The sequence below is a fragment of the Carlito syrichta genome, unplaced genomic scaffold (assembly GCF_000164805.1).
Source record: "Carlito syrichta isolate Samal-C Ts95f unplaced genomic scaffold, Tarsius_syrichta-2.0.1 Scaffold289289, whole genome shotgun sequence".
Lineage (NCBI taxonomy): Eukaryota > Metazoa > Chordata > Mammalia > Primates > Tarsiidae > Carlito > Carlito syrichta.
Window position 1 is genome coordinate 158,276 of NW_007233385.1, and position 11,849 is coordinate 170,124.

The 11,849-nt window shown below is 54.6% G+C and overlaps 1 protein-coding gene across 1 annotated transcript; it reads left to right on the plus strand.

Annotated features, from left to right (window-relative positions):
* Positions 1–918: 918 nt before the first annotated feature.
* GPR35 (G protein-coupled receptor 35) lies at positions 919–2,252 on the plus strand. The gene has a single exon (XM_008054238.1). The coding sequence runs from the start codon at positions 922–924 to the stop codon at positions 1,840–1,842; it is 921 nt and encodes a 306-aa protein (XP_008052429.1). The 5' UTR covers positions 919–921; the 3' UTR covers positions 1,843–2,252.
* Positions 2,253–11,849: the final 9,597 nt, after the last annotated feature.

The following is an 11,849-nucleotide window of genomic DNA, read 5'->3' on the forward strand; positions in this document are numbered from 1 at the left end:
GGACACTCAGCTCCACCCCAAGAGTACCCCTGAGCAGCATGGTCAAGGCCCGGAGGGGCAGGGCTGCCCTCATGGGCTCTGCTCACTGGGAGCTCAGGGGTGGACACCCTGATCCCAGACGTGGGTCTGGGATAGGGCCTCAGGCCAATCCAAGCAGGACCTCCAGAGCACAGGACTGGGTCGGTGGGTGGGAGCTCACAGGGAAGGAAGGAGACCAGAGTTCCAGAATTTCTGGCAAGCAGTCCTGAGCCACACCCACTGCTGTCCTAAACCTCTGCTGTTGGGAGTGGCCAGGTGGGGTGGTTACTGCCCACCCCACCGAGGTGTGGATTCAAAGGTAGGAGTCTCTTGCAGCCAGGTCCAGGGGTAGGAGGCAGTAGGCCACCCTGGACTTTGTCCTGGAGCCCAGTCATGGCATCCTTAGACTGGCACCATGCCTGTGCTCTGTGTGCTGAAGTGAAGCTGGCAGCCCTTGGGACTCCCTGTTCAGGATGTGCCCTCTGGAGGTCGGGGCTTGTTCAGCTGCGGGATGGACATGAACATGGAGTGTCTTCTGCCTCCCACCCCACCTGACAGCAGGCAAGTCCCAGAAGAGAAGGACTTGGGAACTGTGAAGAGGGATCTGTTTCCAGCTCTGGGATGGCTCACTGTGAAACCATGGACCCTATGGGACTCTGAAGGCCTCAGTTTCCCCACTGTCCAGTGAGCAGGGGTTAGACCTTGAGGATTACTTAGAGCTCTTTATGGCTTCTGTTTATTTGGAAAGGGAAGTTTTGGGTTTGTGGATGTGGAGCAGAGGCTCACCTCCTCCTGCATCCCTCAGGGGCTGGGATGGGGCTGCAGTGGGACAGGGCCTCCCTCCCCCATCCCACTCCCCCATCCCACCTGCGAACCTCTTGCTTTCCCTGCAGCCCCAGGACCATGAATAACACCTGTGACTCCAGGAACCTCACTTGGCCCTCACCCCTCCAGCACATCTTCTATGCCTACTCAGGCATGGTGCTGGTGCTGGGCCTGTTGCTCAACGGCCTGGCACTCTGGGTGTTCTGCTGCCGCATGCAACAGTGGACAGAGACCCGCATCTACATGACCAACCTGGCGGTGGCGGACCTCTGCCTGCTGTGTGCCATGCCCTTTGTGCTACACTCCATGAAGGGCACCTCAGACACGCCGCTGTGCCAGCTCTCCCAGGGCATCTACCTGACCAACAGGTACATGAGCATCAGTCTGATCATGGCCATTGCTGTCGACCGCTATGTGGCTGTGCGGCACCCGCTACGTGCCCGCTGGCTCCGGTCCCCGCAGCAGGCCGTGGCCGTGTGTGCAGTGCTCTGGGTGCTAGTTATCAGCTCCCTGGTGGTCCGCTGGATCCTGGGAATACAGGAGGGTGGCTTCTGCTTCACAAGCCAACCCCGGCACAACTCCAGCACTGTGCTGTTCTCGCTGATGGGCTTCTACCTGCCGCTTGCCGTGCTGGTCTTCTGCTCCCTTCAGGTGGTGACTGCCCTGGCCCAGAGGCCATCCACTGATATGGGGCAGGCAGAGGGCACCCGAAAGGCTACTCGCATGGTCTGGGCCAACCTGGCCGTGTTCGTGGTCTGTTTCCTGCCACTGCACGTGGTGCTGACAGTGCGTGTGGCCATGGGCCCGTCCTGTGGTCTCCCGAACATTCTCCGCCGTGCCCTCTACCTAACCAGCAAGCTCTCGGATTCCAATTGCTGCCTGGATGCCATCTGCTATTACTACATGGGCAAGGAGTTTCAGGAGGCATCTGCACTGGCTGTGCCCCCTGGTGCCAAGGCTCACAAGAGCCAGGATTCTCTGTGCATGACCCTCACCTAGGATGTATGCTGTGGGTGCTGTGGACCAGGTCTTGGGGTCTCTGGTAGGTGCTGCCTACCAGAAGTTGTGGCCAGAAGCAAGGAGCCCAGGACTGGCCGTGAACTAGCTCTGGGCCATGGACACTCTCTGGGAGTCCTAGGACCGGCCATGAACTTACCCTGGACTGTGGACACTCTCTGACAGTCCCAGGACTGGCCTTGAACATGCCCTGGATTGTGGGTACTTTCTGGGAACCCCAGAACCAGCTGTGAACGCACCCTAGGCCATGGACACTCTCTGGGAGCCCCAGGGCTGGCTGTGAACTTGCCCTGGGCCGTGGGCATTCTCTAGGCTTTCCAGGATCGGTTTGATGCCAGCCTTCTGCCACAGCCTCCCACCCTCCACCACTGGGGCTAGAATAAAGCTTCTCACCAGGAGTCGGTCCTGGCAGGGCCTCTGTGTTGCTCACTCAAGTGGTGGGAAGCTTGGAGAGGCAAAGGGACCTCCTCCAGAGGTCTTTTGAGGGGCTCTCCACTTTGGGGCCCTCCTTGGACCTTTTCTTCCCTTCCCACTCCCTGCCCTATTCGCCACCCACCGAAGAGCAAACAGGTGGGACAGGCTCATCCCCACATGGGGAGTTACACAACTATACTGTGTGGGCTAACAAGGGCCAAGCAGGTTGGGGGTAGGGTGGGGTGGTAGTGTTAGTGATGGTGGTGGCCACGGTCTTTTGAGGGGTCCAGCCTTCTTGTTCTTCCTTCAGGGAAAAGCCAGAAGCCATGTCTGGCAGAGGCAAGGGCTGGATGCCCATGCTGGTAGAAGAGGGGATGTCCGGGTTGGTTTCTGCCTCTCCTGTGCCTCTCTGCAGGGTGGCATCCAAACTCCAGCTGGAATAACCAGAGATTTCCAGGGTCCTCCTGTGAGTGTTGGACCAGGGTAAGCCTGGGCTCAAACCCCAACCATAGTATCTCTCATTGAGTATCCTTGGGTACCCCTTCACCCCAGGCCTATTCTTCCTCCTGCAGTATTGGAGCAAGATGGCCACCATGCTGGTAGGCTGGCCACACAGGTCTGTGGCTGATGACATTGCACAGGACCCCAGGCTCAGGAGAACCCAGGATTAGGAGGACCCAGGCTTAGGAGGGTCCATACTCAGGAAGGCTCAGTCTCAGGAGGGCCCAGGCTCAGGAGGACCCCGGCTCAGGAGATTCTAGGCTCAGGAAGGCCCAGGATCAGAAGGACCCAGGCTCAGGAAGGCTCAGGCACAGAAAGACCCAGGCTCAGGAGGACCCAGGTTCAGGAGGACCCGGGCTCAGAAAGGCCCAGGCTCAGGAAAACCCAGGCTCAGGAAAACCCAGACTCAGAAGATTCTAGGCTCAGGAGGGCCCAGGCTCAGGAGATTCTAGGCTCAGGAAGGCACAGGCTCAGGAAGACCAAGGCTCAGGAGGGCCCAGGCTCAGGAAGGTCCCAGGTTCAGGATGGCCCAGGCTTAGGAGGGCTCTGGAGATTCTGTGTTCTGGGGGATCCTACTCATTTTATTGCACTGCTGTCTGAACCCCTCAATTTTTGAAAGAGGGCCCACCTGCATTTCACGTGTTAGGTACCCTGGTCCTGGACTGCTGGGAGTTTTCTGTGGGGTGGGCCGGTGAGGGCTGGTCACTCAAACCACTTGGAAACAGCCAGAGGAATTGTGGGCCATTAGAAGAAGGTGAGATGTCTCCCAGGAAGTGGAGTCATCTGCAGCCACTGACAGGCAAGAAGTCTGGGTGGCTGCAGAGGACAGACCCAAGAGGACTGCCCAGGACCAAGCCACTTCTGATCAGAGAGACAAGTCTGATGCATAATCTAAGCGGCTTATGGTGTCATTGGATCCTAACATTCTATATATCATCTCTTAGTTTTTTCTACTCTGGAATCTCTTAGGATTTCTTTTTTGATACTTAGAGTTTCCCCCACAATATACCTTGGTCTGAGTTTTCAACAGTTGCTATGCAGAGAATGTGATATGCTCTTCCCACCTGAGAACCAGACTCTGGTGTCTAGAGATGGACTTTTTCTCCTTCTAGGATAATCTCCTCCCCTCTGTGAGTCAGAGGATGGAGTTCTTGATTGACCTTCTTTTTTTAAAATTTATTATTTTTGTTTTCTAGTCTCCATCTCTTTGAACTTTTGTCTTACCTTCTGGGAATATCTGCTCATATTTATTTCCCAAGTCTCTTAATGAATTTTTACTTCAGTGATTGATTATTCAAGAGCTCTTTCTTGGTTTTGGTCATTGCTTTTTAAAAATACCATCCCATACTCATTCCATGAGTATACCATCTTCTCAGATCTTTCCAAGGATATCACTTATGGTTGGTTTATCTTATTTTTACAACAACTTTATTGAGGTATAAGTGATATACAATAAACCACACATAAACTGTACGAAGCAGCTGGGCACAGTGATTCACACCTATATTCCCAACACTCAGAGGTGGAGGCTGGAGGATCACGTGAGCCCAGAATTTTGAGACCAGCCTGAGCAGCACAGCGAGACCTCCTCTCTACAAAAAAAATCAAGACAACTAGCTGGGTGTGGTGGTGCATGTCTCTAGTCCCAGGTACTTGGGAGGCTGAGGTGGAAAGATCACATGAACCCAGGAGGTCAAGGCTGCAGTGAGCCGTGATTGTGCCACTGCACTTCAGCCTGGGTGACAGAGTGGAACTCTCACTCCAAAAATAATTTTAAAAAATGTTTTTTAAAGTGTATGATGAGATATAATTTGATGTGTTGTATGCCTGTGAGACCATCACCACAGCCATCTCCCGTAGTTTCCTTCTGTTCCCGCAGCCCCTCCTCTGCCTGGCTTCATCCCTCACTTTGTATCTTCTGGAGTTCAACACGGATGCGGCTGTCAGCACACACCTTTGGTGCAGCGTCCTTCCCAGTGAACTTCCTTTAAGGTTGCACTTGCTGATTAGGATTCCACTTACAGCTATTAATCCCTTCCACTCCCTTCGTTATCTCTGTCTCCTCTGATTTTCTCATTTTCCTTTGTTCTGACCCCTTCTTTCCTGGCCAGAGATGCTCAGGCATCTTCCTGACTCCTGGGTGTCCAGACTTTAGCGGTTCAAGCAAGAGCCATGGCTAGCCTGGTCAGTAGCCTCTGTTGTGAGGAAAGGAGGCAGCTGGCTAGGCTTCCAGTGATTATGGGTCTTTTCTGTGGTACAGTTTGGATTCTCCATGAAGGCTCTTTTTGTTCCCTGCTGGGGGTTGAGTCTGGCTGCAAGTGGTCTCTGGGAGAAGAGGATCTGGGCGAGAAGGAACCATGGTGCTGGCCATTGGCAGGCAGTTCCACTAAGTCTCCTATTCTTAGTTGAGACCCATGGCACCTTCCTTCATGCCTGGTGTCCCCATGGTCTGCAGGCTCAGTGAAATTTTTCCTGAAAATATATCTCCAGTCTTCTGTGTGGGAGGGTGTCTCCATCAGGGATCAGTGTAGGCCTAAGAAACTTCATCCAACAGGATGCAAGTAAGATAAGACAGGTGCTTGGGAAATGCTGCAAGGTCTTGGGGAGTGAATGTGGGGTGAGGGGTGTTGCAGCCTCCAGGTCAGCCCATGCAGCTGCAATGCCAGGACTTGGCCAAATTGGCCCCTGCTTTGAGGGAAAGGCAGAATGCAAACCATGGCATGTCAGGATGCTGCTGCAATGCAGACCTGTCCAACTTCCTAAAGAGAACATCAAGATGATGGCACATGAGGTCTGACCTCGCTAAAACCCACATGGGGAAACCGTGTGTCATGCCTCCACCTGGCCCCAGGGAAGACAGTGCCTGCCTCTCCACCTGCATCCCAGCCCCTGGAAGCAAGAACATCTGGAAAACATCAGGCGCCTGGGCCCTGCCAGCTGGGGAAGCACAGAAGAGGGCAAACATGGACACTGACCACCAGGAGACCCTCTCCAGGTAGACGGAGGTGGTTGGGGAGCAGAGTGCCACTGGCCCTGCTCTCACAGCTTCTCTTACAACTACCAAGCTGCCCTGGGTCTGTACAGGTGGGCTTGCTCTCCATCAGCTTGAGACTAACAGAATATTCCAGATTCCCAGAGAAGGGTGTGCACCTGCTCCTGACTCTCCCTGCTCATCCTGTGTTTCCATGAACTTGTCTTCCATGTCTTGTCCCCTCGCTACTGGAGGTAGGCCTGGCCAGATTCCCAGGGCCATCCTGCTTTGATTTCTATGACCCCTGACCAGGTGAGCAGATCCTTCAGGGTCCTCTAGGCACTGGTCCAGCTACCCAGGCCCCTTGCTCACACTTCCCATCTGGTGAAGGCTGCCAAGGCACAGACTCCCTTGACTGGCTCTGAGACAATGGTTTGCCCATAGAGGGTTCCCAGGGAGTACTTTGGGGAATGCCATCTGAAAAGGGGCAGGCAAGGCAGCAGGGGCAGAGGCAGCAGTTTCACTATGACCCTAGATGCTCTGGAGCTGGGGTGGCTCCCAGAGTTGCCACCCTGGGAAGGCCAGATGTGACTGCCTCCCACGGGCTGCATCGAATTGCTGAAGGCAATGCCTGGGGGATCTTTGGCTTCAAGCAGGCCAGGTGGGCTATGGGTGCCTCAGCTGAGGGGTCTCCAGGCAGCACACCACAGAGGCCACCACACCCTCCCACCCTGTTGGGCCCAGATGCCTGGACCCCCGAGCAGCAGTTGCCAGGACAGCTCTTTCAGGTCACACAAGGGTAGGCCTCCCCAAAGGCTGTCCTCAGACCTGAGACCCAGGCAGGCCTGGCTTATTGAATCAGACTCCAGTTCCCAGAAGGTGGAAGGTGCAGGCTGATGGCCAAGGGTCTATAGGTTCTCTTGAAGAGGGGCTAGCTTATTGCCAACCTTGAGCCTCCAGGATTTCCTGTACAATGGACTCCCTAGCCTGGAGCCCATCACAATGCACACAGATGGGTCACCATCCAGCCAAAGAGGGTAAAGAGGGGATTCACAGATACCCAACACATCCCCCACCCATGTAGGTGAGGGTTATCCCTTCCCATTGCTGTCTGAGAAGCTGAGGCACTACAGGCTGAAGTGCCCCTGTCTCCACCTGGCCCTGAGCTCCATGCCCTGTGCAGGTAACACAGAACTCATAGTCAGGAAGGAAGTGTGTGTAGGGACTGCATGACTAGGGCAGTGTCCTTGGTCCCTCCTAGAGCTGCCACTCAACACAGGGTCTTCCACATCCTGCCCACCCCCTCCTCTGTCATCAGGCATGCAAACATAGGCAGGAGGAGAAGCCAGGGCACCTCCAGGCTTAGCAGAGCAAGGGCTCCCCACTAGGTCATCTTAGGTTGATCCTTCCAGGAAAGGGCCTTTCTCCATATCCGAGTCAAAGAAATAGGTTCTGGCTTCATCTGAGTCCAGCCCTGCCCCCATATCTCTCCCACCTCCTTTAGGCAACATCAAGACTGCAGAGCCCTGTGCTGAAGACCAAAGGGCCCAGAGAGGCCCATGCTCCATGTTGACCTTTGACTCTTCCCAGCATCCTGTGAGTGCAGGAATTTACTTCTGGTGAAAGGGCTGGGTGAGAGCAGGGGGCACCCAGAAGGGGCCTCAAAGCAGGGATATAGGACAAGTCAGCTGGATACTGTCCTAGTGGGGGCTGGCAGGACACACAGCTCAGGGAAAGCTGGAGAGGACAAGAGGAAAAGACTCCTAGTGTCTGTCCAGAGGTTTGGCTTCTACATGCTCTCATAACGGCTTGGGGAACCCTGTCTTGTAGTTCTCTTTTCTGGACTCTACTGCTAGTCTTCATCCCATCTGACCCTCCTCTTCTCTCCAGGCCCAGCTGGGCACCCTCAGGGTGCTTGGATCTCACCTGAAGATGTCTCAGAAAGCAAAGAGCCAAAATACCAGTGACCAGGAACCATCCCCCTGCCACCAAGCCTCTTGTAGGTAACTGCCTCCAAAGTGCTCATGTGTCTCAGCAGAACATACAGCTCTGTTCAAGTGTGTCTAAGTAGGTTTATTTACCTAGACCTGAGTCTGTGGAGACAGTTCTGGCCCTGTGTAAATTTCTTCTGGTCCTCCCTTCTTTCCTATTTTCGATCTGTCTTTCAGTATCATCTATATCTTTATATTCATCTCTCCACCTATTCATCATCCATCTACCCATCTACCCACCCATCCATCTGTGCATTCACCTATCCATCTATCCATACACCCACATATCCACCTACTCATCCAACCATTCAGTCATATGTCTATACATCCACCTACCCATCCATTCATCCATCCATATCTGCCTATCTGTCCATCTATCCCTCCTTCCCTCCCTCTTTCCATGCATTCATCTCATCAGCAACCTGTAACTATGGGTCTGGTGTTCTGAAGTTTCCCATCTGTCTGAGATGATAATTCAGTGTCTCCTTTGTTCACTCAGATAGCCATGAATGTGCCACCCTCCATGCAGGCCCCGGGACCTTTGACTCTCAAGAATGGTTTCTATGTGCTCATATATTATGTATCAATCACAGATTAAGGAACCCCTCTCAGCAGCTCTGTTTCTGAAAAGGCTGGCGACACAAGGCAAGGGAAGGACATTTTAGGCTGAGGCAGGAGGAATGGAGGTGGGAGCACAAGGCATCGCCCAGACCCAACACCACTCACAAAATCACACAACTTCTGTCGTTATCTGGTGGCCTCTGAAAAATAACAGGTCTTAGTAGTCCCCAGTTCAATTCAAGAATGGAGCTTTCCAATGGACTACTGTTTCCACACAGGAATGTGGCTTTACCGCGGGGCCAGGGATTTGGCGCACTACTTAAAATGGCTCCCTGGAGGCAGCCAGGCAGACCTCAGCCGTCTCCAGGCAGGTGAAGCAGAACTCTACACAGCACTGCAAGCAGGTGACATACTTGCAATTCTCCTTGTGCTCGATGAGCATCCCACACATAGGGCAGGCCTGGATGGAAGTGCAACCTTGGATTTCACTGCCCGGGAGGCCCTTGGTAGCACAGGTGGCCAGGATCATGTCCCTGCGTTCCTTGTTGCCACAGCTGTATACAGATGACCCAGACCCTTTCTGGGCCCACAGGCACTATCAGCAGAACTCATACGTCACCCCCTGTGCGTCTGAGTAGATTGTGCACAGCACTCTCAGGTTGATCTGGTCCTTCTGCTCCAAGAGGCTTCCGCAACCTGGGCACTGTGGAGGAGGGAGCTTCTCAGAGCAGGAGGACAGCCCTGGCTTTCAAGAGCATGCTGGCTTTCAGAGAGAAGGAGGGCAGTGCCCAGAGGGGCTGCGGGATGCTGAGGTGCTTTCTCTGGGACCTGCCTCCCAGGTCTCAGATGGAAATCAAACCCACTGCCAGGGCAGGCCCTGAAGGCCTCTCCTGGGTGGGGTCACACTTACCACTTTCACGTCACAGTACTTGCTGCAGACAGGTAAGTCCCTGCTCAAACTACTGCTGCTCAGATTCACTCAGCATGGCACACCGGCGCACCTCTGGGTAGGACCACAGGGCCCCACTCTTCTTCCCCCAGACGTCGACAGGACAGTGAAGCTAGGAGTGGCCCTGGAAGGACAGAAAAGTGAGGGCATAGAACGCTCTTGTGCCGAAGGCCGAGACATGGCCAAGGTCCCCACACACCAGTCCACCAGGTCCTGGGCAGGCTCCCATATCAGCACTGCTCGTCTGGCCCACTGCACCCACCCACCTCCCTTGGGGGTCAAGAGTGTGCTCTGTGGTACTGAACTAGCCCTCTCATAGAGCACCTTGTGCATACCGTGTCCCAAGTGTAGAGCTGGAGCCTTCTGGATGAGGACCCAGGGATGCCACTGACCTCACACACCAAGTCTTCAGCCTAAGGGGGTCCTTAACTGGATTCACCCAATGGTGATGAGGTCACATGGAAGACACAATTCTCCCACCCCCATTGTGTGGCAGGGAAGGACCCCACGTGCATGGCAGTGGCCAAGCCCCTACCTGGCCTATCAATCAGCGGCACCAGGCCTTCAGGCTCCTTGGGTCCACTGCATGCCCACAGCTCATCTCCACCCAAATCTGGCCATCATACTTGTCCCCTACCGGGGCCAAGGTCCTTGTCAAGGGTAGGGCTCCAGTGCCACCCACACTGTGCTGAGGCTCAGGCCATTGGGGGACATTGGGGGACAAGGCAGTCCCTCAGCTTCTCTGTCCTGGATCTTTCCTCTGCCTGCACAGCTCTCTCCTTGGCCTGAGCACAGAATCTTGTCCCCTCTGGACACACAAGAGAACTGAGTCCTGTGTCCAACTGAGATGATGGTATCTTTGCAGGAGGGGACATCTCTATGGGGTCCCTATCTGGGCTGCTCCCAGCACACAGACCAGGCATCTATGCCTTTGGGGCCCCTCATGCCTCCTTGCCAGGGGTACCCCTCTTCCTGGCCTTCCCTGGCTGGTCACCAGGATTACAGGGAGGGAGGGGGCCAAGATCAGATGTGGCGGCAGGACAGAGCAGAGATGGGGACCTTGGCATGTTGACTGTTGGGATGATGAGCAGGGATGTTGATTGTTGACACAAGAGAGACCTGAGCTGCACCCCAGATTGGGACTGAGAGGGAGGCATGATGCCTCCCCTGTCACTAAGATCTTCAGGACAGGTGCAGGTAGATGAGGTGGGGAGAGGGTCCACTGTCCCCACACACTGAGTCTTCAGTCTTGGATGGTCCCTGCCCCAGTTGTCATTAGCACCCTAGATCGGATGGGGCTCCCTGGAAGAGAAGGGACTGGTAGCAGCAGCTAAGGCCAGAGTCCTGTGTGCAGGAGAGGGCTCAGGGACCATAGTGAGATGTCCAGCATGCGTGGACAACTGTGGCTGACCTCCCTTTTCCAGACCCTCCCTTGCCAGCTCCTTGTGCAGTCTCTGGGGAACACCAACTCTGGAAACCTTGTTCTTTTCTCTGAACTTGTTTAGTCTTAGAACCAGTGTAGAGAAGCTGAGGCCATGTCCGTCAGCTGGGGGCTTAGAGGAACCTTGACCTGTGGGGATCCCCAGATGACCCAGGAGGTCCTGCTGTTCTTCCTAGCCCTGCGTCCCTATTGCAATCTGCCAAGTCCTGTCTGTTCTGGGCTTGCCCAGGGAAGACCCTAGTGAGCAAAATTCTCTGAACAAGAACCTGGAGGAAAGACTTTATTCGAGGGAACAGTTTGCAAACCACAGAGATGCACCCCTAAGAGAATGTGCTCTCTGAGAACAAAGAGAAAGTTAGAGGTTTTATAAAAAGGAGGAGTGTCCCTTGTGGTTCTTTGAGAAATTTCATTGGCACTAGTGAAGTTTTGTGGGAGCTGGCAGACTCTGACTGGTGAGTGACAGCAGTGGGCAAAACTGGTCTGAGCATGGCAGCAGGTCAGTCCAGCAGCCACTAGATAAAAGTGGCTTCAGGTAAGAGCGGCATTTCCAGTTGCCAGGCTCGACATTTTTGGAGCAGAGAATGACATAGTTGGAACTGTGTACAAGACTGATGTACTTCCTGTGATCAACTCTCAGGCCCTCCATACAGGGGCTCTCTCAGTCCTCTATAGGGCCTCCCCTCTAGCCCATGCTGCCATCTCTGACTTCTTCTCTCCACCTTCACCCAGACTGGCCCCCTCCAGTCACCCTGGCCCACATTCTGGGGAGACCAGAGTCCTGCCTCAGTCCCGTGCCTGGCCAGTGTGGACACTGTGTCAGGAAGCAGGCTGCAAGGGAGGCTCTCTCAGACCCTTGGAACTTGTTTTCAGGTTTAGGATCTTGGGGGTGGTGTTGGGGGTGTGGATCTCCTCCTGTGCCCTCTTCCCAGCCCCAAAACAGACCCACACAGACCCCAGCACTTACCAGTTATCTCATTCTTGCCCTACAGGAACTTGAAGGGGGCCTCGGGATCACACCCACTCATGGTGAGGCTAGTGCCCGATCTCCCTGGGCTGTGGTCTAGCCTTGGGTTCCCCAGAGCCTGCACAGGTGCAGCAGTCTGGTAGGGTCCAGCCCTACCCTTGTCCTTTTCCATGTCCACCGGAGGGCTGCTCTGGCTG